Source organism: Cydia strobilella, chromosome 1 (assembly GCF_947568885.1).
Source record: "Cydia strobilella chromosome 1, ilCydStro3.1, whole genome shotgun sequence".
Lineage (NCBI taxonomy): Eukaryota > Metazoa > Arthropoda > Insecta > Lepidoptera > Tortricidae > Cydia > Cydia strobilella.
In genome coordinates this window covers 2,035,736-2,063,175 of record NC_086041.1, presented here as the reverse complement: position 1 = coordinate 2,063,175, position 27,440 = coordinate 2,035,736, and the positions used below count along the sequence as shown (strand labels likewise).

The window sequence follows — 27,440 nt, the reverse complement described above, 5'->3', positions numbered from 1 at the left end:
CTTTATCATCTATGATAATACTGGATTCCCTATCTCTTGAATTCCTTCCGAATGTCCTCTTAAACACCAGTTTGTTTCTGAATAAAAAATAAAATATACCAGACGCTGGACGCAGACGCCAGGGTAACCTGAGGTGTGAACCAGCATATTTATAGTTTAAGCTGGACCTTGTCTATGATTACTCTAGATACTATAGCATAGCCCTTGAATTCTTCTCAAATGTCCTCCTAACTAGGTGGTAAACAGGCGTAAACTAAATCACATACAGATTAGGTAAATTTAAACGCCTACCCCATGTAATGTATCATACTTGTAAATGAACTCGTCTTCCAATGCAAATATTGTATAGAAATATAGCTTGATACATTGATATCCACAGTATTTCCAGTAATTCGGTAGAAAAGATGATGAGTAAAATTTCCTCTTTTTTTAAGAAGTTAAGAAAGGCGCTAACTTTATATAACCCAGTTACCAACTTACAGAAAATATTTAGTCACTAAGATAATGTTGCCATAAACAACGAAAATATGTGGCATTCATATTTATTCAAAACTTCAGGCTTTCTATTTATTGTGCTTTTATATCGGTACTGGATAATGTTTTGTGATAAAACTATTTATTTAAAATTGACTGTTAATGATAAAACTTTATTGTAAGTAAGTAATTAGTAATTAGCTTATTTTAAATAATAAAACCAATAAATAATGTAAATAAATGAAACGGTCGTTTTTCTTCTACTTTTTTAACATGCCTTAAGCCCCCTCCACACTCGTGCAGGAATCACGGCGCAAGCCGCGAACGCGAGTGTGGAGTCGATTTCGCAGATCTTCGACGCCCGCTCCACACTCGCGTTCGCGGCTTCGCGTCGCGATTCGCGCACGAGTGTGGAGCGCGCTTTATGTTGTAGGTCTGCCATAGTTGGTTAAAAGTTGGTTTAAAGGTTAAATATTGATTGCGTGTAACTGATCTATATAATGATAAAAAAGTAAAAACAATTCCAAAACTAAGTTCTTCCAAAAGTAAGTCTGGCAAACCATCTTTGTCAATAGAAAAAGGCGGCAAATTTGAAAAATGTAGGCGCGAAAGATCTCAAATTTTGAATTTTGAATTTTGCGCCTTTTTCTACTGACAACTTTGGGTTGCCAGTGTATACTATCTTTATGCTAGAGAATCGCGCAGCTTCTTTACCAGTAGCCTAAGTTAAATGGTAGACCTATAATTATAAACGGAAAAGTTTACAGTCGTATTCATGAATGTATAAGTTTGATAGAAGGAGATCATAGCGCATACACACACACATACACTCTGGTATTGTATACGTACGTCGCTCAGACACAGTCAGAAAGGAAGAACTTCGCTACCTCTGCTCTACCGACCTTCTGTAAGTGGTGTATGTATACAAACGCATGAGTTAGTAGCGACAAAGGATCACTATGCACAAGTTTTAATCATTTTCATAAAAGTAATGGCGTTTGCGCACGCCGTATGTAACTGGGCTGGAGCTAGTAAAGGCTCAGGCTACTTCCACAAGCATTATGCGCAATTTATTTGTACTAGTCCTCATCTTTGCTATTTCTGTAGCGCGGGTGGCGATCGATCGATGCTCCTTTCTTAAGCACAGGATACACGCTCTGTGTGACCCATTAGCTCGATTCCCTTTACAGTCTTTACACCCTCAGATCAGGTTGAGACCACTCAACCGATCTGCGCTGGAGCGAAAACTCTTTAGGAGTATTCCAGCGTAGCAAAACCGTCTCGTGTGATGCGGAAGGGTCCTGGATTTTCCCCAGGCTACCATCCCCCCACACAGTCCTACCGCTCTAATAAAATTGTCCTAGGTGCAATAGAGCCCAAGTCAGGTAAAAAAAAACTGCAATCAATTAAAATACTAAGTGCCACCAATTTAATTGATATCAAGATCAAGATCTCAGTTCCTTTTAAACTGTGACTTATTATTATTAGTGTTAGTTTCTAGGATAGTATAGTTTAGAGTAAGAGCAATTTGTTATTGTGATGTATAATTGTATATTTGATTTAATTTAATGTAATTTAGTATAATTTTTAGAGTATGAAAGATTGACTGTTATAACCAAACTGATCCTTCTAAATTGTATTAATCGAAGACTTTTAATCTTCTTTATCCTCTCCTTATCCCATTATTTGGGGTCGGGTCTCCTCACTTTTCTGCGCCAAGTCGTACGATCTTGGGTTGTCTGCTCAGGCAATTGGGCTTTTTTGAGGTCTCTTTCTATGTTTTTCCACCATGTGGAAGGGGGGCGACCTCTGCCTCTCCTTGTCTGTTCTGGTAGGTTCAGCGCAATTTGTACCACGTGGTCTTCTTCTCTTCTTTTGACATGGCCATACCAACGAAGACGATTTTCAAGGATTTTATCCGCGATCGGTGCAACTTTGAAACTACCACGTATGTATTCATTTCGGATTCTGTCCATTCGGGTTACACCTCCCGCCCACCTGAGCATCTTCATCTCATTGGTATGTGCCTTTTGTTCGTGCGACTTCTTTGTTGTCCAACATTCAGACCCGTATAGTAACGCCGGACGAACCGCCGTTTTATACACCTTACCCTTGACCTTTATGGGGATACGTGGGTCACACAGCACACCAGTAAGTGATCTCCATTTTTGCCAGGCGGCATTAATTCGGTGTGACACGTCCGCGCAAATATTGGCATCGGGTGTAATTATAGAGCCAAGGTATTTAAACTTTTCTACAGTAGGAATAGGTGTTGTTCCGATGCAGATAGTTTCCGGTGTACTGTTGCCACTAAAAGGACATTTCAGGTATTCAGTTTTGCTCCTGCTAACCCTCAACCCATATTTTTCAAGTGCATTTGTCCACATGTTTAACAGTTGTTGTGCGTCATTTGCCGTGTTGGCAGCCAGAACTATGTCATCGGCGTACATCATGGTCCACGGTAGCGGAGACGGTATATCCCGGGTCAGGTAATCCATCACCAAATTGAAAAGAAGTGGGCTGAGCACAGATCCTTGATGGACACCCACTTTGACCTCGAAAGCTTTACTAACACCAGCTAGGCTTCGCTAATCGAAGACTTTTAATAACAAAAGCCTTTTAGTTAGTAAATAATAATGCCAGTTATAGAAACTAGAGAATATGACAGCCATAAGATAAGGGTTCCGTAGGCTACGGAACCTTAATACGTTTTATTTATTTTCTTTTATGGCAACACTTGCTATCTGCCATCTGTCACACGTCAACTGTCACTTACGTCAGTTCGGAGTTCTCTGTGCCTGACTAATCCCCTATTTCCAATGAAAATAAACAAGTAATTTAATAAACGCGACCACCAATGCGCAATAAAACACCCTCCGTTACTATCGATTGATACACCGATCATCTCAACTGATTGCTATTGGGAATAGTTTGTGAAATACAGTTGAAAATGAAGTACTCAACATCGCCAACCCCAAGCACTTCTACGTTTAATTTCCCTCGCAGTACTTCTCCTTTGCCCGCTCCAGCGAACTACCAGCCAACGACGGCTAGCGCAGCAGTTAAGCGGTACAAATACTTGCGGAGACTGTTCAAATTCAATCAGATGGACTTCGAATTCGCGGCATGGCAAATGGTGTACTTGTTCGTGTCGCCACAGAAAGTTTTCCGGAATTTTAATTACAGGAAACGTAAGTAAATTGTACCCCTTGTTTGTTTTAATTGGACTAGAAAGTAGTAGTGATATTTGTCACTAGAAGAACATTGAAATTGCCAGATGGAAAATATGAGGTAGATTGTAGAAGTTATTGTTCAATTGCTTTGTCGTTTTACAAGTTGGCGTTCTTACATGGTATAATATGAGTTGGGAACTTCATACTAATATTTCCATGTTTCTGTTTATGTATGCACATTTTAAAATATTATCTAAAGGTGTTTGGATCGGCAAGTTAATCAAATACTGTTCAAAATGTCAAATCAATCAGTTCTTATGAAGTTTGTAGGCATAATCTACATTAGACTTATATTGACCGGGATATAGACCCATCAACCTTTTATATTGTCTATATCCTGGTCAATATAAGTCTAGTGAAACTAACCGTGAATCATTCAAAACTCATAATCTACATATCGGCACTACTTTGGAAATTTTTTGTATCACACTACTACATAAAGTTGGAAGGCAGTCTCTGTATGTATCCCATACATTGATACCACGTTTTTCTTTTGATTGACAAAACAAGATACAAGTTTTTATTCAAAGTAGTTCCGATATGAAATCATCACATGGGTAAAAGTCATGAAAATGCCTTTATCCTTGTAAGGCCCACCATACAAAATTTCCCTATTTTTAATTTGAACCTTGTTGGATAGTAGATTAGGGTGACTTTCGTTTGTTTTAGAAAACAATGAAACAAAATAAATGCTACTTTATGTAGTTTTTGAAAGGTTCCAATTAGATTGAAACAGTGTACATTGTAATGCACACTGGGCCTTACGAGGTTAAGAACACTAAAATTTCCATCTTAAGATAAAAAAATTACAGTACATCCAAAAATCATTATTAATTACTATGGTAATTTTATCATTATGTAAAAATTAATATTGTTTCAGATACCAGATCACAGTTTGCCAGAGATGACCCAGCATTCCTTGTGTTACTTAGTGTTTGGTTATTTTGTAAGTATTTCTATATGGATTCATTTCATTTCATTTCATTTATTGCAGAACCATGGTTACATTAAGGTGTTAACATGTATTAAGTGCATGCATGGTTACCCTGTTAGGGCATAGCAACACAATTCTAAAAACTAATTAGGTACTAAGATAAATAAATAGTTAAACATAAAATTTCATTCAAGTAAAAGCTAGGAATTAATTACATTTAAAAGCTAGGAATTAATTACAATTAAAATAAAGGAACAATACAATAAACATTTCAAATATAGTAGTCTCAGTCATAAATCCAGATTCAAGTAAAAATTGCAAGACATAATCATAGTACATGTAAATTGAAATTCGTTATTGATTAAATTTATAAAACAGACATAATTCATAGGGTTCATAAGCACATTATCCAAATTTTATTATAATTTATTTACAAGTAATTAATACATTAATCAAAACAAACAAAGGGGTAATTTCTAGGTCAAATCATAAATTTGTGTCTGTCATAAACTCTTCGACTGAGTAGTAAGCTTTAGAGGTTAGGAAGTTCTTCAGTCTATTTTTGTACACGTTAAATTCGGTCTCGTTCTTTATGTCTATTGGGAGCTTATTATATATTTGTATACACCTATAGTATGGGCCGACCTTATACATATGTATTCTATGAGGCGGAAGGACTAAGTTATTACGGCGGCGCGCACTTTTTGTAAATTCGAACATCTCGATGTGTTTTCTGACAAATAACCCGATTTCAAGGATGTATATGCATGATAAAGTTAGCATATTATTTTCAATGAAGTATTTTTTGCAACTGTCAGGCTCATTGAGTATTAACAATAACGCGGAGGCATTTTTTTTGTAAAACAAATAAGTCGTTAATATCAGTGCTGTCGCCCCATAATATGATTCCATACCGCAGCCAAGCGTACGCATATGCGTAATATACAGATAAAGCGCATTCACTGTGAGTAGTTCTTTTAAGTATCCCTAAGGCGTATTTGAATCGAGATAGTTTTTTCTTTGTTTCCTCTATATGTTTTTTCCAATTTAGATGCGTATCGATAAATATTCCCAATAAGTTAAACTCGCTGACTTCCTCTATACCAGTTTCTGAAGACAAAGCTGATAGGTCAAGAGCGTCTTTTTGATATGGCCGAAATTGAATTAATTTTGTCTTCGTCGTATTTAATTCTAAGGAGTGATCGCGTAGCCAGTTGTCTACTATGTTTAATGTTCCTATAATATCACTGCTTATGTCGTGGTCATTGGGGCATTTAAACAGTATTGATACATCGTCCGCGAATAGTATACATGACTGTTTCATTACCTTGGGCAAGTCATTAATGTATATTAAAAATAGGATACAGCCTAAAACACTTCCTTGAGGTATTGACGAGTTTGTTATCGTTGTGTCTGATTGCACACGTCTAAGTTCAGCAGTTGTTTCGTCGTAGTGCTGTATTTGCACGCACTGCATTCGGTTATGTAGATAAGATTTTAGCCAACAATACGCTTCATTCATTTTCCTCTTTTATCTATATTATTATCTATGTTTATTAAACGTCAATGAAAAGACGTTAAACCCCATTTTTTTCCTCTTACTTCCCACTTGTGCAATATTGGCCAGCAGTGAGAATCCAAATTCAATTCTAAATGTAAATCTACAAGGATCTATTTTTGCTGGCAATGCCCCTTTTATTTTTTATATTGAATCCTATTTCTGTCTGTTGAATTTACCTTTTTTATTATTCGTGATTTGATGTATGTATCATATGTATGTAAACAGTATTGTACATAAGACAAGTGGGAATTACAATACTTAAAAACCGGCCAAATGCGAGTCGGACTCGCGCACGATGGGTTCGTCCCATTACGCGCGGCAAAAAAATCACGTTTGTTGTATGGAAGCCCCACTTAAATATTTATTTTATTCTGTTTTTAGTATTTGTTGTTATAGCGGCAACAGAAATACATTTGTGAAAATTTCAACTGTCTAGCTATCACAGTTCATGAAATACAGCCTTGATGACAGACAGACAGACGGACAAACGGACGTGGAGTCTGAGTAATGGAGTCCCGTTTTTACCCTTTGGGTGCGGAACCCTAAAAACAAAATATAACGCAATGTACAAAGGCAAACTTATCCCTATAAGGAATTTTTATTGTTTCAGTATCCTCTATCTGTTTTGGGCTGGGCATGGGCCTGGACTGGGGGCAACTGATGTTGTTCATCATATTCGTAGTCTTTGTGGACTTCATCGGAGCTGGCTTGTTGGTGTCCACTTTCTTTTGGTAACTATCATTTTCCTATATTTACGTTACCTATACATTTGACGTTCCCCTCCCCCGCAAAAATCGGCAGACTTTTTTGTACAGAAAATTACAGACGTGACGTCACCGTTTGGTTATATCCTCCTAGGTTTGAGCCGAAACAATCACCTCGAAAAATTTCAACTACACATATAAAGAGTTGTACGTTACAGCATAGAGTAACTTATACTAGAGCGGTACTGTCATAGTAAATTTTGTAACCCCAGTAAATTCACTGCCATCTGTCGACACACTTTAAAACTAAAAATGAAGATTTATAAAAATACGATAAAATGTATTTAAATATGGATAAATGATTTTTTTTATTTGCATTAATGATTTTGACCCATGTTCTTTCACTGATATGCGTTAAAATTGTTAAATAACAAACGAAACCGTCAACGCCATCTATACGACAGCAGGCCAAAACTAGTAGCGCCCTCTGAACGAGAATCAAATTTTCTTGATTTTCGAGGCACGTTTTTTCCTTAGACTGTATCCATCTTTGGTTACAGGTACATGAGCAACAAGTACTTACGGCGCGACGCGGCGGCGCCCGACGTGGAGTGGGGCTACGCCTTCGACGTGCACATCAATGCGTTCTTCCCGCCGCTGTCACTGCTCCACTGTTTGCAGATCGTGCTGTTCAACAGTAAGTTTAGTTTTACCAAAGGGGATATAATAGGATAGAGCGGTACTGTCATAGTAAATTTTGTAGCCACAGTAAATTCACTGCCATCTATCGACATACGATAAAAACTAAAAATAAAAATATCAAAAAATGTATTTATAATATGGATAAATGTTTTTATTTTATTTGCAATATTTGCATTAATTATTTTTATATTATTTTGACCGATGTTCTTTTACTGATATGCGTTAAAATTGTTAAATAACAAACGAATTCGTCAACACCATCTATACGAGAGTAGGCCAATTGTAGTGGCGCCATCTGATCGAAAGTCAAATTTTCTTTATTTTCGAGGCACGTTTTTTCTTTAGACTGTATCAATCTATTACGGAGTTATATCTTATATCAATCTTTGGTTTTACGTATCGCTAAGAAACTCAACCCACATAACATAATTTCAATTTCAATTATTTATTTCGAATCGAATTTTGATCCAAGTGTTAGTAAGTACAACAAAACTTAAAATTAATTAAGGTTAGTAACATACAATTACAATTCACAAACACACACATAAATTATAAAATTAAATACAATAACAAATGTTCTCCATCATGTATGTACTAATATGTATTAGTTTATTTTTTGTATATCATAAGTATTAGTATTTAATCATAATTTTGTTAGTTTACTTTATTATGTTTATATATATACATAATACATAATATTTGACTTTTTTGGTTCTATTTCTCGTCATAATTCATGAATCTATCCTGCACCAACATTTATGTCTCTGTTTGACCTAATGGTTGACTGGTAGAGAATGCCTTTTCGCATTAAGTCCGCCATTTGTACATTTTTCTTTGCTTGTGCAATAAAGTTTGAATAAATAAATAAAACAAATAAAATAAAATCTAGGCAATCTAGTCCTTAGTTTTCGTGCGGATCCGAAAGAGGGTAGATCACTAGGGTAATATAAATCCTCAATTCAAGCCTCATTGCCACTTATTATAGGCCTAAAAATTCTGCTTAAGCCTTCATAAGGCAGAGGGAATATAATTCCCACCTGAGGGGGGACTTATATACACGGTGGCTAAAAATAAGTGCATTCCCGTTGCCAGGGAGGTTTTGGGATTATACTGAGCAACTTTTACTATGGGACCAACCCCGAAATCGCGAAAAAAAATTTGGCTGTTTACATTTTGGCTGGTCCAGTTTCTATGGGAGGATAAAAAAATTTTTCGCGATTTCGAGGTTGGTCCCATAGTAAAAGTTACTCAGTATAATCCCAAAACCTCCCTGGCAACGGGAATGCACTTATTTTTTAGCCAACCTGTATATAGACTCTTCTTCTTTGTAGGTTTCCAGTTGGAAAAGTAACGAAATGTTGGAGTGAAATTATTAACTTAAGTTACTTGTGGCAGTGTGTTCAGATCTAACCAAAAGAATTGCTTGTTTTTTCCAGGTCTATTGAGCCACGACGGCATCCTACCCTGCTTCGTGTCCAACACGTTTTGGCTCGCGTCCATCATCTACTATCTTTACATCACTTTCCTGGGATACAGCAGTAAGAGATTATCCTATTCTGTAATAAGACTAACGGTTTCAATTCAATAGGATATTTGACTCTATAGTAGTAGACTAGTCAAATAAGATTCTTTTTTCGAACTGTCAAAACGATTTTGCTACTATGGAATTTATATGAAACACTAGCATGTGACGTCACAATCAAATTAGTCAAATTACCTACTCTTTATTGTTTTATACTGGTTTTAAAATAAAACTTGTGTCTAAAAATAACTGCTGTCTATGTTTCTCCATTAATCTTCTGGCGCTTTATTTCATGCATGGTGTAAAATAATTTATTTTAAGAGCCAATCAACGTGATCACTAGCGCCACTGCTAAATAATTGTGATTATTTAAATTTAACGATAGATCGAAGAGCAAAATCGTTTTGACAGTTCGAAAAAAGAATTTGATTTGTTTAGTAGTCAATACCCTATTTAGAACCTTTTGCCATTGAAATAAAATGTACGATTCATTTAAGTAGCCAAGCTAATGCTTTTTATCGTTTTGTCCTGGGAGTATCTACTGTTTTCGTGACCAAAGGACATCAGAGCCTATCGCCAACATTCAAAAATCGAAAATCGTTATCTGCTACTCTATCTCTCTTGCATATTCGAGTGACAGAGAGGCAGATAACGTTTTTCGATGTTTTGTGGTAGATTTGAATTTATCAAACATACATAAAGTAATCTGAAAGTCGAACATCTTAAGCTCGCTCCAGACTACGCTGAATAGCGAACTAGACTCCACACTCGCGTTCGCGGCTTCGCGCCGCGATTCGGGCACGAGTGTGGAGGGACCTTTATAGAATTATTAAAAAAGTAACCTAAAATACTTTCAGATTATGGGAAAGTAGTTGACAGTGGTAAGTCCAGACTCCAGAGACAAGTTGGGGGTAATTTTTTTGTTTTATGGCCTACACTTTCCGACTGTGATTATTGTGACTAACATTAGAATAATTACTATGATTTCAAGTTTTAAAATGGGCTATAGATAAATTAGATAAACCTTATTTGTAACTGTCTCTTCTCTTAGTGACAAAGGAAATTTGTTTATTGCACTGTGCACCTCTTAAATCGAAGAGAATTTGACTATGAATACCAATAATCGATTATCGCTAGTTATAGCAACACTCGTGCGCGAATCCGCGAACGCGAGTGTGAAGTCTAGTTCGCTAATCAACGAAATCGACTCCACACTCGCGTTCGCGGCTTCGCGCCGCGTAGTCTGGAGCGGGCTTTAAACATTTAGTAAGGGTAACCTCAGACATCACTGAATTCAGAGCCAGGTTATTTATGGTAATCACTCTGGTAAATTCATATCATATTTGATGTCTGTTAGATACAATTGACAGTTCGATCTGAATTTATTTTAAATTTATTAGAGACAATCTGGCTCTAACTTCAGATATGAAGGCCTGTCCAGAACTCCAGACGAGAACAATTTTTCGCCAATCTGGGCACTTTCACTAATTTTTAATTTCTAAAATGTTGTGGCAGTCTATTGACTCTTCATTCAATTTCTTCAGAATCAGGACCAATGGCAGACTTGGGACAATATTCAACTAAAATAATCTATGGACGGTTTATTTTTTTTCAGATATCCCGATGTTGAGCAACACGCGCGCGTTCCTGCTGCCTCTGCCCGCGCTCTGTATCGCGTACATCGCGTCGTTACTCATGGGGTTCAACTTCAGCCATATGCTTAAAGACTTCTATTTGTATAGAGTTCTGTAATAACCGAGAATATTCAAGGCCTTTGTATTAAAAATTGGACTAAAACAGAAGCACGGCTTGACTATACATCACTTGTGTCTAAATGTAACCTACATCTACAAATAGTAAATGTTATCCAATAAGAATGCAAAGTTGTTAGTTGAAAACTAAGCAACAGAAAATGCCTATAATTTCACCACAAGCCGTGTAATTTTAAGTGTTGCGAGGATTTTGGAGCACGAGGCAAATAAACTTTGCTGCTAAATAAATTAACCTCATCACGGCTAAAGGGCCCTCCACACTCGTGCGCGAACGCGAGTGTGTAGTCTAGTTCGCTAATCAGCGAAATCGACTCCACACTTGCGTTCGCGGCTTCGCGCCGCGTAGTCTAGAGGGCGCTTAAAACATTATAATTATAAAAATATACGGTTTGAAAAACATTTAAAATCAGCGTGCAAAAGTGAAATATTTTGCCTTACAAAAGGATAAAATTGACTTTAGTGCATTGATTTCAAAAAGAGCATTTCCACATGGATTACAGGATGCAGTGCGTGATTTTTGCTTTGATATATCAGCTTTTCTAGAATTTTCCTTAGTCCAAAACGCCAATACGAAGAAGCCTTTACATGAAGCTACAATATGAATAGTGTTAGACCAAGATAAGACTGCAACGATTTTGATAGCACACGCAGTTCAAGTGTTATTTATACGTAATAATTTCATAGAAGTTTGACGTTTAAAATACTTGCAAAAATCGTTGCAGACTTGTCTCGGTTTAACTCATTCTATTATTATTACCACATATCATATAATATTTTATATGTAGTCGCCTAGCAGTGACACTAAAATGGGGTGTAGGATAAGGAAATGCATTTTTGTAATTTAACCATTGAATGAAAATTGTTGCATGGGACTGCATTAATAAGTTAATTATTAAAGTATCATTGTACATAGTCAATAATTATGATACCTACTTGTATTAAACAATTATTATCTGTAATTAATAAATTTTGTAAATATTATTTGTATTATTTATTTTTATTTACTTTACCCGTACGTGTAGATTGAAGATTATAAATAAAAGACAATCGTACTTTATCTTATCTTTATAAAAGCAGTACTTGGGATTACATTTGAAAAATACATAATTAGGTACTTAAGACTAATAAAATAATCACAACCTTAATCATCATCCAACACGATTACTTCATCTGAGGATATAGTAGGCTTAGGTCGAGTTTCTGGCTCATTAAATTGAGCAAGTGACTTTTTAGCCTCTGGCTTTTTGGCTTGTATAACTGACTGTGGCGCCTGCTTTGCCACACCAGTCTTAGTAATCGTTAAAGATGACGGCAATCTACTTATTGAAGCATTAATTTCTTGGGAGCTAACATTTTGGGTAGATTTACTCATTGTGGGCATATTTTTCTGACGTTCCGCTAGTTTCTCCTGCAGAGTTTTTCCTGGACTGACTTGCTGGTGGGGCTGTGGTGGCTTAGTGTGAATTGCTGTATTTACAGTAGATGCCGTAGACATGTGCGCTTGTGTGGGCACAGAGTGTGAGGAAATAGGGGGCGGATTGTAGTTGCTTAATCCAGCCGTCATCGATGCTGGAAGACTGGCCAATACTGTCCCCATGCTTGGAGCTAAAGGGGCTGATGTAGACTTCTGTAAACTGCTTGACATTTTTGGTAAATTACTTGGTAAAGGTTTTTGCAAGCTGCTGATAGGTTTCTGTATACTGCTAGTTGTATTCATACTGACTGATTTGGATAACGAAGTCGTGGCAGTGCCACTAAAAGATTTTGAAGTGTGAGAAGTCTTCAAAGGATTACTTAAAAGATTAGGTTTGGGTTTTGGACCACGTTTTTGTTTCTTAGCGGGCGGTGGCACGTTGTACGGAGAGAAGCTCTGCCCTAAGAACTGTCGGTAGAATTCTGCTTGGAAGGAATTCTGTAGCGAATTTTGGAGGGAGTTCTGCAAAGAGTTTTGCAGGGAAGTGTAGCCCGCTAAGGCGTTGCTTAAGTAAGAGAGGGATAGTGCAGCCGCAGTTTGTTGGGAGAGCATTGGATCGTTCAACATGGGCAAATAATTTTGGAAGGCTGCTGCCATCTCGTGTTGTGACATCTTCGGAAGCCCACTCCCCGCCGCTGGTAGCGGCATCGACACAGACGTAGTACCTTTTGGCTCTGATTTATTTTGATTAGTCGCTTCTTTCGCCTTTGAAGTTTCGGCAGCAGCTGCCATCTTGGCTGCTTGCTTCTTCTGTGCGTTTTGAGTTTTCTCTAAATTATCAAGGTTGTTCAACTGTTTCAACGAAGAACGAGCGATAGATTGGCAATATTTAAGACTGACGTCTACGAGATTAGTGTTTTCTGTAATAGGAATTGTCGTGATAAGTTTGTAAGCGTCAATGATTAAATTGACGAACTGCTTAGAATTTGACTGTTTTTGCGTTCTTTGGTAGGATCTGTAAATGTCGAGCATGAGGCTTTTCAGCGCCTGCTGTTCGACGTCGCTGCTCTTCAAGTCTGGTTGATGACTGAACTTCAGTACTTGTCCTTTGAGAGATTGTACTGACAGAGAGAACGCTTGCTGTGCTAGTTCCTCCCTATCAGCATCACGCAAGTACCTTTTGTCCGGTTCAGGGATCCTCTGCAGTTGCAAGCTCAAGTCAAGTAATGTTTTATGGTCGTCTATCTCTTTTAATATTTCCATCGTGAGCAGGACACACCGGTTCATATGGAATGCGAAACCACCTGCTCTCTCAACTTCCATCACTGGAATCTTCCAAATATTGTTGAAGAAATTCGTCGTTCTCCTCTCACTAAACAGCCCTCCGATCGATAAACCAAAGCTTGACGTAAAAGTGGATAGCATTAGATCTCGACATCTCTCAATATTTTTCCCCTTGTTGAAATAGAAATGATAATGCGCCAATCGGTAAATTGCTTTATAGTGCGGTGGAAATCTGCTCGCGCAGTCTTCTAGTGCATATAAGCATGCATTAATTATTTTCATAGTTTCTTCTTCTGTTAGCGGCTTCGCTTCATTGGCAGATTTACTAGATGATTCACTATCTCTACTTGAATTACTGCTACTGCTATCTGACGTGGAGTCACTTGAGCTGGAATCAGACGACGAAGATGATGAGCTACTAGTTTCTTCCTTCTTCTCAGTGTCTACTTTTTCTTTTTCTACTTCTGTATGTTCTACTGCTGGTGGTACTTCTGGTTTGTCTTGCGGTTTCTGAACCTCGGATACTTTTTCCGGTTCTGCAGTTATATTAACCGTTTCATCGTTTTTCTCTGTCATTTTCAGATCTTCTTCAACAGTTTTTGTTGTTTCAGTCACTACATTCGATGTTGGTTCAGCATTTTGAGTTGAGGTAATTTCTTTACTAGCATTAAGTCTTTCAGTATCATAAGAAGCAGAACGTCTAACTTTTGCCGCCGCAGCCTCTAACTTTAGCCGTTTTGCTTCCAGGTTATCTTCTTCGCCTGCGTCACTTATAGATCGTTTGAGTATATTAGCCGCATGAACCGGTTCGTTTTGTTTTGCTTCAGCTTTTTCCGATTCTTTAGCCGCATCTTCTCGATCCTTTGCAGATTTTCTAGAGAACGGTCCCTTCCTCCATTCGTCTATACATGCCTGGAATACTTTTCCCACCGACGACGGAATGGGTTTGTTCTCGTGTTGTTCGATATATTTTAAAATTGAGGCGTGTATTCTGTAATGCAATTCTAAAACTTCAATGCAGAGATGCACGGGCGCATTATAGTTGATTTTGAGAGGGTATATAGCATCCGTCTTTTGTAGCATTGTTACAGCTTTCGAATAATAATCTAAATAGACAGCCGGTGGTTTGTTCCGTTTTTCGGCTACTTTACCCAACATATAAAAGTACAGCCACGAATCCTCATCCGATTTATCCTCGTTAGTGGCACTATTGAGATCATCTACAGTAGTAAAACAGTTTTGCGTAGTATCCAACATGTCTTCTTTTTGTTTTTCAAGAGACGCAAAATCATCCATGCTCAGAGACTCGCTGGCTTGTTTCAAAGCACGAGAGCAAAATGAATGGATAATGTATACGAACATTCCGTATTCAATCCACAAGTTGCAATGTTCAGGGTCTAACTGCAAAGAACGCTTGAAGCATCTTATCGTCGATCGCGCTGGATTCAAAAACTCCCTTTCATTGTTCAGATTCTTACAGGAGTTTAATAACCTTTCCAAGTTCATGGCTTTTGCCAGAGCTATTTGCGCCCAAGACTCCAAACGGTCGTTATTGACGATAACGTCGAGTATGTTGAACTTAACTGCCATTTTAGCTTCTTCTCTTTTAAAGTAATGGTCACCCAATAAAAAGTAAATATCTTTCATCTTGTACGGTAGGAGTGTGGGTACCGTTGGCAGTTTAGTTTCAACACCTTTTATGTATTTTTCGATTTCAGGAACATACTTATGCGGGTTGCATTCTGTAGGCAGCAGTGCCAAAATGCGATGGAAGAGTTGCTCTGTGTCAGCTGTTATGGCCGAAACCTTACCCTCGAGTTCGGGAAGTGTGGGAGGCCTAAATATTTCGTAAAGCTGCTGAGCTCTATGCCAATCTAATGAATGTGGAGTTACATTATGGTCTGCCAAATATTTAATCTTACTCTTTCTACTTGGATGACCGAATAAGCAAAAGACGCATTGTTCCATGTATTGCAATAATTGTTCTGCTGACTTTGCTAAAGCTGGTGATCGTATTCGCGGTACCACTGTATCTAAAATAAAGTACAGCAGTTTCCCATCAGAACTGCAGCACCAGCCTCTGTCGCCAAGTTGTTGATGTGCAATAAATAATACCATTAAAGGATTTGGAACATCATCATCATTTTTATCACCATCATTGAGCAGTGCTACTCGTCCCTGATCTTCTTCTCTTTGTAAAATATAATGCAGTATAATCCAAGGAATGATTGTTCCAAAAGGCATCTCTGTTGCATTGGTTTCAACCTGATGCCCAATTATTCTGATAAGGTCTTCCAATCCTTGACTTATCTCTTTCTGACTGACTGTATCTAGGCAGACCAAACCTTCTGTAGTCAGAATGTGCTCCATACAACAGAGTATTTTGACAACAGCAAGGGTCCACTTATTATAATCTTCTGAACCCGATGTATACCGAAAATAGTGTTTTAAGGCCTCATGTAAGCATGTTAAAGACCATCTAAAACATTCATTTACTTTTTCTAGTGCCCAGTATGTGTCCAAAATAAGAGATAGTTGCACAGCAAAATCTAAAGACATCTCTTCTTCTTGTTTTCTAGCTATAGTCTTGCAATGTTCAAATGAATCTATGATAATCAACAATACTTCTTCATAGTGACCTTGGTCATATAAATCCATAACGGTTGATAGTTTTTTATTTCTTTCTAAGAATTTTATATATTCTGCTATTTCATCATTGTTTATGTTTGGTTTAAAGGTAAAGTTAATAATTTGCAGACTATATTTCTCATTGCTTTCGCCCATTGCTTCAAATTCAAAGGATAGTTGATACAATGCATCCAAAGCTAATTCATCACACTTATTCAATAAATTAATATGCACTTTGACCCAAAGATAGCGCAACATGTACTCCAGACAATCAATGCCTGAAAAAATATGTGGATTCATAGTAAGAATCATGCCGATAGACTCAATCACATCTAGAGCATGTGTGTCTTTACTGTCATTTATATTCAACTTTTCATTGACTAGAACTTCCTCAAACAAGATATTAACTGCAGTATAGTGTCTCAAGTCATCATGGTTGTCTCCAGTACAAGCTGGTACATCAATATGATTGTTGTAGCATTTATTACATTCAGTAAATATAGTTGAAAGACCTTCAGGCCATTTTATTTTCCACTTTTCTGCTAAAATCTGTAGAAAGTCATTTAAAATATCAATTATATCTTTCTTATTCTCAATGTACTTGTTAATGAATTGTTGCACATCATTATTTTCAATCTCAGTACCAAAATAATCACTGTCTTTCTTTTCAGGCTGATCTTTTTCATCAAACAGCTTGTCTAGATCTGTAACATCAGGAGAAGGCTCCCTTGTTTCTTTTTTCTCAGTATTGTCAGAAGTCAGGCAGGGTGGCACCATTCTTCTTAACATGTCATAGATATTATCACTGAGTTTGTCCGCTTTGTTGGTTGTCTTCTTTCTGCCAGAGCGCCGTTTGGTGCACCACTCCCATTGTTGCAAGAAGCTAAGGGCACTCCCTCGTCTTCTCACGGGCTGTTTCTTCTGAGTTTTAGATTCAGGTTGTGTCTCAGCAGGCAGATCTGTAGCAGTATTCTCTATGTCACTCTCAACTTTCTCTGTATCAGTGGCAGCCTTGTCTTTATCTGACATTTCATTGTCATTCTCTGACACTATCTCATTATTTTTATCACTTTCTGCATTTTCCTCAGCTTTCTCAGGAGCTTCATCTTTCTTTGGCTCCTCACTTACTTCCATAGGTTTCTGTTTGTCTTCCTTTTCAAATATAACATCTATGAAACAGGCATGACTGTAGAAATTGTCTGAGATATATTGATGCATGTGTATCAGAGATTCCCCCACTGATTTCCATGTCAAATTATTAATTGGCTTTTGCAATTTTAAGCGGGGTAATACATACTTGTGCTTCTGTTTTCTTTGTTGCTCTATAAATTCCTCATGTATCTCCTCTGCTTCTTTTAATAGTTTCTTCGCTTCATCTTCATCTATCGGGTCATCATCTTTTTCACTCCACTTGTACATAGGGTTAAGATATTCCAGGAAATCTTTTATGTATGGGTAGGTAGTAAATATGTATTTTCTGTAGGCTAAACCTCTGAGATATCCTGGGTCCAGTTGTAGGGTATCATATATGGCTGATATACATTCTTCATGAAAGTCTAATCCCATCAGTAGAGTGACAATTTTGTCGAGGCACGGCCAGTGGCGTGGGTTGCGGTCGGCACCGCGTTGGAAAGCATGGAGGGCCATTTCGTATCGCTTCCCGCGCATACACAGTTGCCCAAGACGGTGCCATAATGTAACGTCTGTGTCGTCAAGTTCCGAGGCCGCACAATAACAATCAATGGCGGCATCTACATCCGAACTACTCAAGATTGTTGCAAGATTTTTATTACATAAATACTTTAAATTAAGCAAAGGACCTGATATTTTCTCACCTTGCGCTGGTTTCTTAATATCATAAAGTAGCTCTGTGTCCAGGAGATCCTTGAGTAGTTGGGTAGCGTCCTTCAAATTGCCTTTTCGTTGTAACTCGAGAGCCTTTGCATATTGTTGCAACGCTATTTGTTCTAGGGCTTCTTTTGTAACTTCTTCTTCTGATCCACTTTCTTCCTCAGACTCGTCGTTTAATGCTGCTATTTTAATCATGATTTAGACCGATTTGTGCTTAGTTTTCATAATAATGTATGCACCCGGCAATAGAATAAAATTACAACAATAATAGCCACAGAGTAAATATACTGCTTGATCTGTCTTTCTTTTCTCTACCAACTGTCAAAATATTTCAGAACTTTCTGAAGTTGGACGCGTTTATGTTTATCTCAAATAGTTATTATACAGTTTCTGTTTATCTGTCAAGTAGTGCTGTGCAAATTCCGTCGCTTGTGTCATCCGTGACCCACTCAGGTGCAGTCAGCGAAGGATCAATCGGACCATATTTGTGTTAAAATACTTGTTTTCTAATAATTTTACAAAATGTCTCGACCAGGAGATAGACCTAATCAAGCGCAGACGTATAAACTAGTCGTCGTGGGGGGCGGTGGTGTTGGAAAAAGTGCTATCACTATACAATTTATCCAGGTAAAAACCGTAATAGGTTAATCAAGGTCTCCAAACAAGATATTTACTATTCTTAGAATCCACATTGCAACTTTGACTCACGAAGCTTAGTTTAAGCCGCTGAGAGTCCTGATGTTGCTCCAATTCCTTCAGTTATGACACAAAGTGTGTGTCAAGGTCCAATCTCAAAGACGCCGCCCACTATTACAAGTGGTCTTAAAGTGCCTTTTTTTTTTCTAGAGCTATTTCGTGACCGACTACGACCCTACGATTGAAGACAGCTACACGAAGCAATGCGTGATAGACGATATTCCCGCGAAATTGGACAGTGAGTAGATTTTTTTATTTTATTGTTTTTGGATCATTGGCCTGACCATTTTGTTTGGGCGGCACTCGGCAAGAGTCGGCAGTGTGTCATGGCTGTTGTCAATTTATGCAGTTATTTTGTGGGCAGAACCCAAGTACTTTTTATGGCTAAGTTTTAAGTTTCCTTATTAGTATTTAGGTACCTATCATTACAGAATATAATATTTTATAATGAATTGTTACTGGTAGTTCAAATTTCAAATATTAAAAAATAGAGTACTGTTCAAAGAAATAATGAAATGATAACATGTATAGTGACATCTGTTCGTGGTTGTAACTACTGATTTTAAAATTGATAAAGTTAACACAAGTAAATCCTTGTAAAATAGTAAAAATCCTTCTTAAGTTATCTCTTTATTATCCTACTTAACATTCAGTCAACTTATTTAGTAATATTATTATAACTATTATGGAAAACATTGAAATGCACTATTTAATTTATAAACGAATGACTTAATTATGTGCATAATTTATTGAACTCATCAATCTCATCATTTATTAACTGTAATTTTTATACTATTTTACGACCAGTCGGGCCTAGTCAGTAGTGACTCCGCCTATAAAGCTAATGGTCCTGGGTTTAAATCCTAGTAAGGGCATTTATTTATTTATACTTTATTGCACATAAAATAGGTATAAATGGTGGACTTAATGCCATAAGGCATTCTCTACCAGTCAACCACTGGGCCAAAAAGAGGTTCGTTGGTGCAGGCTTTGTATTTGAAAATAATTAACCGATATCACTACCTGCCTGATTTATTTGAGGGATGAGCATGGATATTTGGTCTGGGTCTTTGATTTGAGTTATGGGGTTTGTACCCACAACACAAGCCCGGCCCGGTCACCGGCTGCCGCCGCCGCGCGATGTCGTGGCCGACCCGTTATAGAGCTTGCTGTAAAGGCTGGTGTCCACTAGACTCGCCGAGGCGAATCGAACCGAATCTCAATAATTCACCTCCTATATTTTCTAATGCAACTGCGTCCATTGACGGGCGCGCCGCGGCTCTTCGCCAATGGACGCAGTTGCATTAGAAAATATAGAAGGCGAATTATTGCGATTCGATTCGCCTCGGCGAGTCTAGTGGACGCCAGCCTTAAGGCCTAGTCAATTCAAAAAATAATAATTCATACCATCAACCTGCCTGACATTAATAGTATTGTATGACATAATTGGAGTCATAAAATTATCTCTAGTATGAGATGTGAGTATTTATAAATGTTATCTGAGACAGTTAATAATGATAAGGTAGCGGGTTATATTAGTTGAGATGTTGAAATGACAAGATAACTGATAACACAGGAGCATTGTGTTATCTTACTTGAATAAATATAGTTTTCTGTGATATTGTGTATTCTAAAGTAGCCCCCACCCTTAACTTTGTCCATCAAGTAGTTAAAAGATTTCAATCCCATTTTTACTTCTTCCAAGTTTCTACTTATCTTCAATGGTTTAGTTGCACTGTTTTATATTAGTATCTATATATGTGACGTTTTCTATCAAAAGGTTGTCGCTTACCATAAGGACGAAAATTGCTTGTATCTTTATACGAAAAACCCGTCAGGGCGTCTTTATGACAAACGACAAACGGTACCTTTTTCTTGAAAACGACACATATCAGAACTAAGCTAGTAAAAAAATATATGACGTATGCTATAGACCAAAAAACTACATATTTATTGAACCTGCTCACAAAATTTCGCGAGAATCGTTAGAGAAATGCGACCTGTAGAGGAGTCAGGCAGACAAGAGATAAAGATAGTTACTTATCAAGTAGGAATATTACAATGCGCTTATAAACGTCAAATAAAGCTACGCCGGCTCTAACCCTACACCTCTGCCCCGAGAAGATTTAAAGACGACGCTTCACGCTCAATCGGTCAATAAAATTAATAACTTTGATTGCACTAGACTTATATTGACCGGGATATAATATGTGATTACCTTTTACCTCCCAATATTTAGACGCAGTTACATGCTCATACAAAAGGTAATCACGGTCTATATATCGGTCAATATAAGTCTAGTGAAACTAACCGTGAATCATTCAAAACTCTAACTTTGATTGCAGTCCTGGATACAGCGGGTCAGGAGGAGTTCTCCGCTATGCGCGAACAATACATGCGCTCAGGCGAGGGCTTCCTTCTCGTGTTCTCTGTAGCTGAACACTCCAGCTTCGACGAGCTGTACAAGTTCCACAAGCAGATCCTCCGTGTCAAGGACCGAGATGAGTTCCCCATGCTCATGGTGGGGAATAAAGCTGATTTGGAGGCGCAGAGAGTGGTAAGAAACTAAGCACTTTTTCATAAAAAGTTAAATATTATTGCTAATAGACTTTTAAAATTAAAATTTTACGTCATTGTAGACTTATAGTTCGTCAAAATTTTTCTTCGTGCCTTTGTGTAACGAAAATTAATCGAACTATTTTTTCGTTACACAAAGGTATCGATTAAATATGGACGAATGAAGACTCATTTTAGGCAGTTACTAGGTAATTATGTTTAATTTGACCCGTTTTATGAAACTATCCGCGTAATTGTATAACTTGTTTTCATTACATAAAAAAATGTGGAAAGGTTCAATTAGAGACTTTACTTATGCTCTAAAAAATTCAAATTCACTCTTGCCTACCGCGTGGGGAAAGAGTTAAAATATTGTATAAACTTCTCAGAGCACAACCATCAAAACTGCCGGCTGCAACAGTTCAATTTAAAGCTTTCATAGTCCTTGCACTAAATACCCATATGAGGTTATAAATACATGCAATCCCTTACTTTAACCAGGGAATCCCCCGAATAATATATGATGTAATACTTAATTGTTTGGCTTGCCCAGTAGTCCATCGTTCATACAAACACACACATGGGTGAATAATATATTTGTTTTCCTTCAAGTTCGTCCTGTACGTCATGTCTTCCCCTATATGACGCAGTATGACTCAATGTAGGCCTGTCATTGTCTATAGATTTGGAGAGTCGCTTGAGTCATTTGGAAATTGGTTAGATTTCAAAACTATATTTCTTGGTACTAAAGTTTCTTACGTAAGAAACCTACATACAAATTGTTTTGAATAATAGAGTCCTAATTCCAGTGAAGCTTAGAATTTTATTTCCAAGTTAGACATATGTTTTTGCCAGCAGCAAGCGTCCTGGGGACGATGCCCCGGGCAACTCATTACGTTTTATAGTCGAAAACTGTTAATGTATATTATGTATATTTTGCCAGTTTACTACATTTTATGACGACATCGCTTTATAAGCAAAGAAATATAAACCTTATCCAAGAAGCAGCAGAGTTTAATATTAATTTGTTGTGGATTTATGTTTTACAACGTCTCGAGAATGCTGGAGGTGCCGTAAATGTTTTATGAGTCATAAATGTAGATGTCACGAATACGATTAATGTGACCTAACTTAAAGTTGCTGTAATAAAGTTATATTTTTGCTATGTTCTTAGAGAAAATAATATTAGAGTAGTTTAAATTCAATGAGTTTTACCATTTTAATGTTTTTATTAGAATTGCTCCTTAGGAAAATCCTTTATTTTGTAGTTTATCGGCCCGTGTGGACATGCGGGCCAATTTATTTAAAGTTGTACACTACACGTTTTTTTTATTGGGGTTATTTTTATGTTATTTCTACTCAGAATCAAGAGGTCTTAATTCTTATAGGAAAAAATGTCGTAAGATTTTTATTTCCATCCTGTAATCATTTTTCATAGTCGGTATGTCATACTTAGATAACGGAAGGAACGAAAAACGTATAGAAATTTTGGGACATTTTTTTCTTTGACACTGGCAAAAGACCGGATTTCGCGGTATATCGCGGTAGACCCGAAATTACAAAAATGGTGCAACGAAAAAAAAAAGAAGATTACTCTGGCAATACGACTTTGTCAGTACAAAAAGGCGACAGATTTTAAAAACTTAAATTGAATTTCGCGCCTTTTTCTACTTTCAGAGTTGGTTTGACAGAGTATATTTATGATACTAGAACAACTAATTCATGGTCTCTTACAGGTATCACTAGAAGAGGCCCAAGCCCTCTCCCGCCAGCTCAAAGTCCCATACATCGAGTGCAGCGCCAAGGCCCGTATGAACGTCGACCAGGCCTTCCACGAACTCGTACGCCTCGTCCGCCGGTTCCAGGAGGCCGAGAGAGTCCACATCAAGGCCGAGCACGGCAGGAAGAGCAGAAAGTGCGCGATTTTGTAACGTACGTAAGGTTTTGTGTTCAGATGCTGTTAAGTCTTTGCTGGAAGTCAAGGTTAGAACACCAATTAATTGAGTACAGGTACGTTTGAGATTGAAGTTATTTTTTTTGTAAGTCAATGCAGCCAAATCCGTCTGCGGGAAATTCCGTACACGAGCGTTTTTTTTTTTTTTTCTTTTTTTCAGCCGTAGGAAATAGAGCACATCTGCTTTTGACGTGCTCTGTCGATGAATTTAATAATCGTGTACTATTATTTGATAAAAGGGCGCATGTAAAAAATGACCCGCAGACGGATTTGGCCGCATTGACCGTATGTACAATTACATGTGGTATTTTCTATAAAAAGGGACCTTATTGTCGATGGCGCTTACGCCATTGTAAACGATGCTCCGATATAAATACAATGCCGCGCGACGCTGTGCGGCGTAAGCGCCATCGACAATAAGGTCCCTTTTCATAGAAAATGCCCCACATGTTTAGATTGTTTACAATTTAATTGTTTCATTTGTGTACAAAAATTGACATACACTTATAGGATTAGATTTCGTTACACAAAAAATCAATTAAATTTTTATGAATGCCTTTAACTATGTACAATTCTTAAAGCCAATTCTTTTTTTTAAGCAATGTTGAGGCTCGGTGTTATACGAAAGATCGGTTCGAAATGAAAACTTGTTTACTACTAATTAATCTTATATAAGATTTAACATAACAAAATTCAAATCAATCTAACTGTGAAAGAAACGATGAAAGAAAGATCGTTATTAATTTACTTGATGATTGGCGAAGCTAAGACTTAACAGTAGATAATGAATAAATAAACTCTAGCTAGCTGTCATGGTTGGCCTGAAAACCTTTGTTCAGGTTTATGGAGTCACATCTATGACTGTCCAGTCAGTATCAAAAGTTGCGAATCAGACTACGCGCTAAAAGTATTTACCATTTATTCATAACCTTAATTAAAAAAAAAACTTGACAAAAAGAGATCTCTTTATGTAGAACATATATTACAAACACTTTTGAACACGAACTGTCATGGATATATCTCTGTTTGGAAAAGTAATCGGGGGTGGCAGATACTTTTGAAGCGTTGTTTCATACGCTACTATTGATGTTGAATGTACGCTATATCTACAGTCTGGCAAAATAGAGTAGAAATAAAAAAGTGGCAACACTAGTGTCGTCCCTTTCAAATCAATTTAAGAAAAACGGGACGATACTACAGTGTTGCTTTTTTTAATTTCTACTCTTTTGCCAGACTGTAGCTAAACAGAGCTGTACCTCCAATAATCTGAACATCTAAAACATATTTTTATATCACAATATTTAATATTTATTTTTTGTTCTCTGAGATTCGTTTTTCTACTCTTTCTTTACATTATTTTTATAGCATAGACTATTTATGTCTAGGTATTTATTCTTATTTTTTTAGGTTGTTCTTAAGCTTTATTACGGAATAGTTATGATTTGTTGGTGGATGCATTTATTGTTTCAAATATTAGGAGTAAAAAATAATTACAATGCATCTGCTTTTTGTTGTTATTTTTCCATATATTATTTAAGTGGTGCTATATTTCTTTTACTAGTGCCATACTTCACAATTTTTTACTAAGAGAAAAGAACACCAAATATCGCTTTAAAATTAAGGCTTTAATTTTAACAGTTATTTTGCTGTAATGTTAATGTATACGGCCATTTATATACTTAAATGAGTTTCATTATGATATTCAGATTACTCATCATCATCTTCCTCGCGTTGTCCCGGCATTTTGCCACGGCTCCATGGGAGCCTGGGGTCCGCTTGGCAACTAATCCCAAGAATTGGCGTAGGCACTAGTTTTTACGAAAGCGACTGCCATCTGACCGTCCAACCCAGAGGGGAAAACTAGGCCTTGTCGGGATTAGTCCGGTTTCCTCACGATGTTTTCCTTCACCGAAAAGCGACTGGTAAATATCAAATGATATTTCGTACATAAGTTCCGAAAAACTCATTGGTACGAGCCGGGGTTTGAACCCGCGACCTCCGGATTGCAAGTCGCACGCTCTTACCGCTAGGCCACCAGCGCTCAGATTACTTATGAGTAATTAAACTATTTTAGTTCATAAAATGCTGGATTTTTACCGCCGAATTTAAGGTTGAATGAGGCTTATGTTTATAAAAAAAATATAACTATTGTGTAGCAAAAATTTTACATAATAATTTTTATTACAAAATTTCGTTACACAGTGGAACTTACTAAATTTTAAACTAAGTAAGCCTTTGATATAGTAGTGTTTTTTTCTTCGTATAATTTCTATCTTTTACTAACAAATAAACTCGTATAATGGTCGTATACATCTAGCGCTATATGAAGACGGTGCTAACATTATCAACCTAGCTTAGCAGTATATCCTTATACATTTTTGAGTCATTTTGTGGGATTTGATCCCAATTAATCACTGAAGAAGGGTAAAATTTTGAAAAAAAATTGAAAATAGCAAGGACGGCCGGGCTAAAGCAACTATTTAAACCACGTGAAAAATAAGAGCTCCTCATCTGTGACTTTTCAACCAAAAGGTACCACATTGTCGGTTGTCGATAAGGTTGATTTCTAATTGAAGCTATATGATAATAGCGCCTTACTGATAAGCGACAATAAGTACCCTTTTGGTTGAAAATGGCACATCTAGTGATAAATAACCTGAGCTACTTGGAAAAAAAACGTAACATAGAGGGCGTTCCGACCAATCGTATTCGAGAAATAACAAATAGACGCAATAAACCCATAAATTCTGTTTTTTATTCCGTAGACTAAAATGACATTTCATGTGGTACTAAGAAATGTCATGTCTTACATATGAAACGTCATTTTAGTCTACGGAATAAAAAAACAGACAGTAGTTGCATTTACTCCTTAGTTTCATGTCAATCTAGGCGGCCTGGGCCATTAGAATAAAGATGACTGTCGATCACGTAACAAGAGTCTAAGGTATTCTTTACTTTTACCTCCCTTGATGTATGTAAATAACAATTCTCACCCATTATTAAGTCGTATTTAATAATAAGAAAAACAGTAACAAAACTAGGACGTTCTCCGAACGTTTGTAAACCAAATACTAATGTTTATGTATTTTGTTATTAACAGTTTTTCGGTATTTTAATATTAGCTAGCTGTAGTCTTGTAATTCGATGTTTAACGGCTGAAAAGGGACACTGTTTTCTTTTAACTGTCTTATCTGAATAATTGAATTATTTTGAAAATCCAGAATATATTTTAATATTAGTGAGAACTTGAAATGTGTTTGACGCGAACGACACAAGTCTATTTTATTTGTTTAAAAATATATCTTAACGTGATTTGGGGCATTCCACGAGAATGTCGCTTACGTAACACAATTATTCTAATACTTCTGAAGAGGCTGAGAAAGCGATATTGGGTCTGGTAATATTTTATGACTTGGCTAATAAATTGGCAGTATAGGTAGGAGGTAGAATATACCTATATTCTCGAGCTTTATGAATTTCATTGGAGTAGCTGCCATACAAGGTAAAAGCGTTACGTAAGCGTAATCCTCGTAGAATGCCCCATTTGTGTTTATTTACTCAAAAATATGTGTCGTCTTCAAGCAAAAGGTACCACTTTGTCGCTTGCCATAAGGACGCTCTGGCAGGTTATTCGTATAAAGATACTAGCAAATTTCGTCCTTATGGTAAGCGACAATGTGGTACCTTTTTATTGAAAACGTCACATATTTATATTTAAATCATGGTAATATATTTAAAAGATCAGTGTCAATTTTGAGCCAGCACAACAATAATTACATAATAGGATGCACATTATGTAGTTGTTTTGTGAAGAGATATACAATACATATATTTTTGTAACGTTGTATTTATTGGTTCGGGCTTTTGCTGCGGTTTGTGGTGCACAAGTTTTGATACGGTTTTACAATCATTTTAACGTTTGTAACTAGGTATTACAGTAACTTGGATATTTAACTAGAAGCTTGTATATATGTACGTGTAAACAATGTTAGGGAATTATATGTTTGATGTGAAAGATCCCAAAATATTTATTCTAACATGAACCTAAACTGTTGTGAGACATACTAACATTAAATAATTTCACGGTTTCGACTCACTTGTTTTAGTCACTCGCGCGACATGTTTCGGAGAGCCTAGGTCTCCTTTCTCAAGCAC

General features: G+C 37.0%; 3 protein-coding genes across 3 annotated transcripts; 2 read left to right on the top strand and 1 right to left on the bottom strand.

Moving 5' to 3' along the window:
- Positions 1-3,246: 3,246 nt before the first annotated feature.
- On the top strand, positions 3,247-11,883 carry LOC134743805 (protein unc-50 homolog). The gene is made up of 6 exons (XM_063677476.1): positions 3,247-3,665; positions 4,588-4,653; positions 6,813-6,933; positions 7,467-7,603; positions 9,045-9,146; positions 10,746-11,883. The coding sequence occupies exons 1-6, from the start codon at positions 3,425-3,427 to the stop codon at positions 10,880-10,882; spliced, it is 804 nt and encodes a 267-aa protein (XP_063533546.1). The 5' UTR covers positions 3,247-3,424; the 3' UTR covers positions 10,883-11,883.
- A 115-nt stretch (positions 11,884-11,998) lies between these two features.
- LOC134743728 (calcineurin-binding protein cabin-1-like) lies at positions 11,999-18,335 on the bottom strand. The gene has a single exon (XM_063677385.1). It carries the CDS (start codon positions 18,272-18,274, stop codon positions 12,044-12,046), a length of 6,231 nt encoding a protein of 2,076 aa, XP_063533455.1. The 5' UTR covers positions 18,275-18,335; the 3' UTR covers positions 11,999-12,043.
- Positions 18,336-18,489: 154 nt separating this feature from the next.
- Positions 18,490-27,132, top strand: LOC134753269 (ras-like protein 2). The gene is made up of 4 exons (XM_063689146.1): positions 18,490-18,706; positions 18,926-19,013; positions 21,121-21,332; positions 23,068-27,132. The coding sequence occupies exons 1-4, from the start codon at positions 18,602-18,604 to the stop codon at positions 23,260-23,262; spliced, it is 600 nt and encodes a 199-aa protein (XP_063545216.1). The 5' UTR covers positions 18,490-18,601; the 3' UTR covers positions 23,263-27,132.
- The last annotated feature ends 308 nt before the right edge of the window (positions 27,133-27,440 follow it).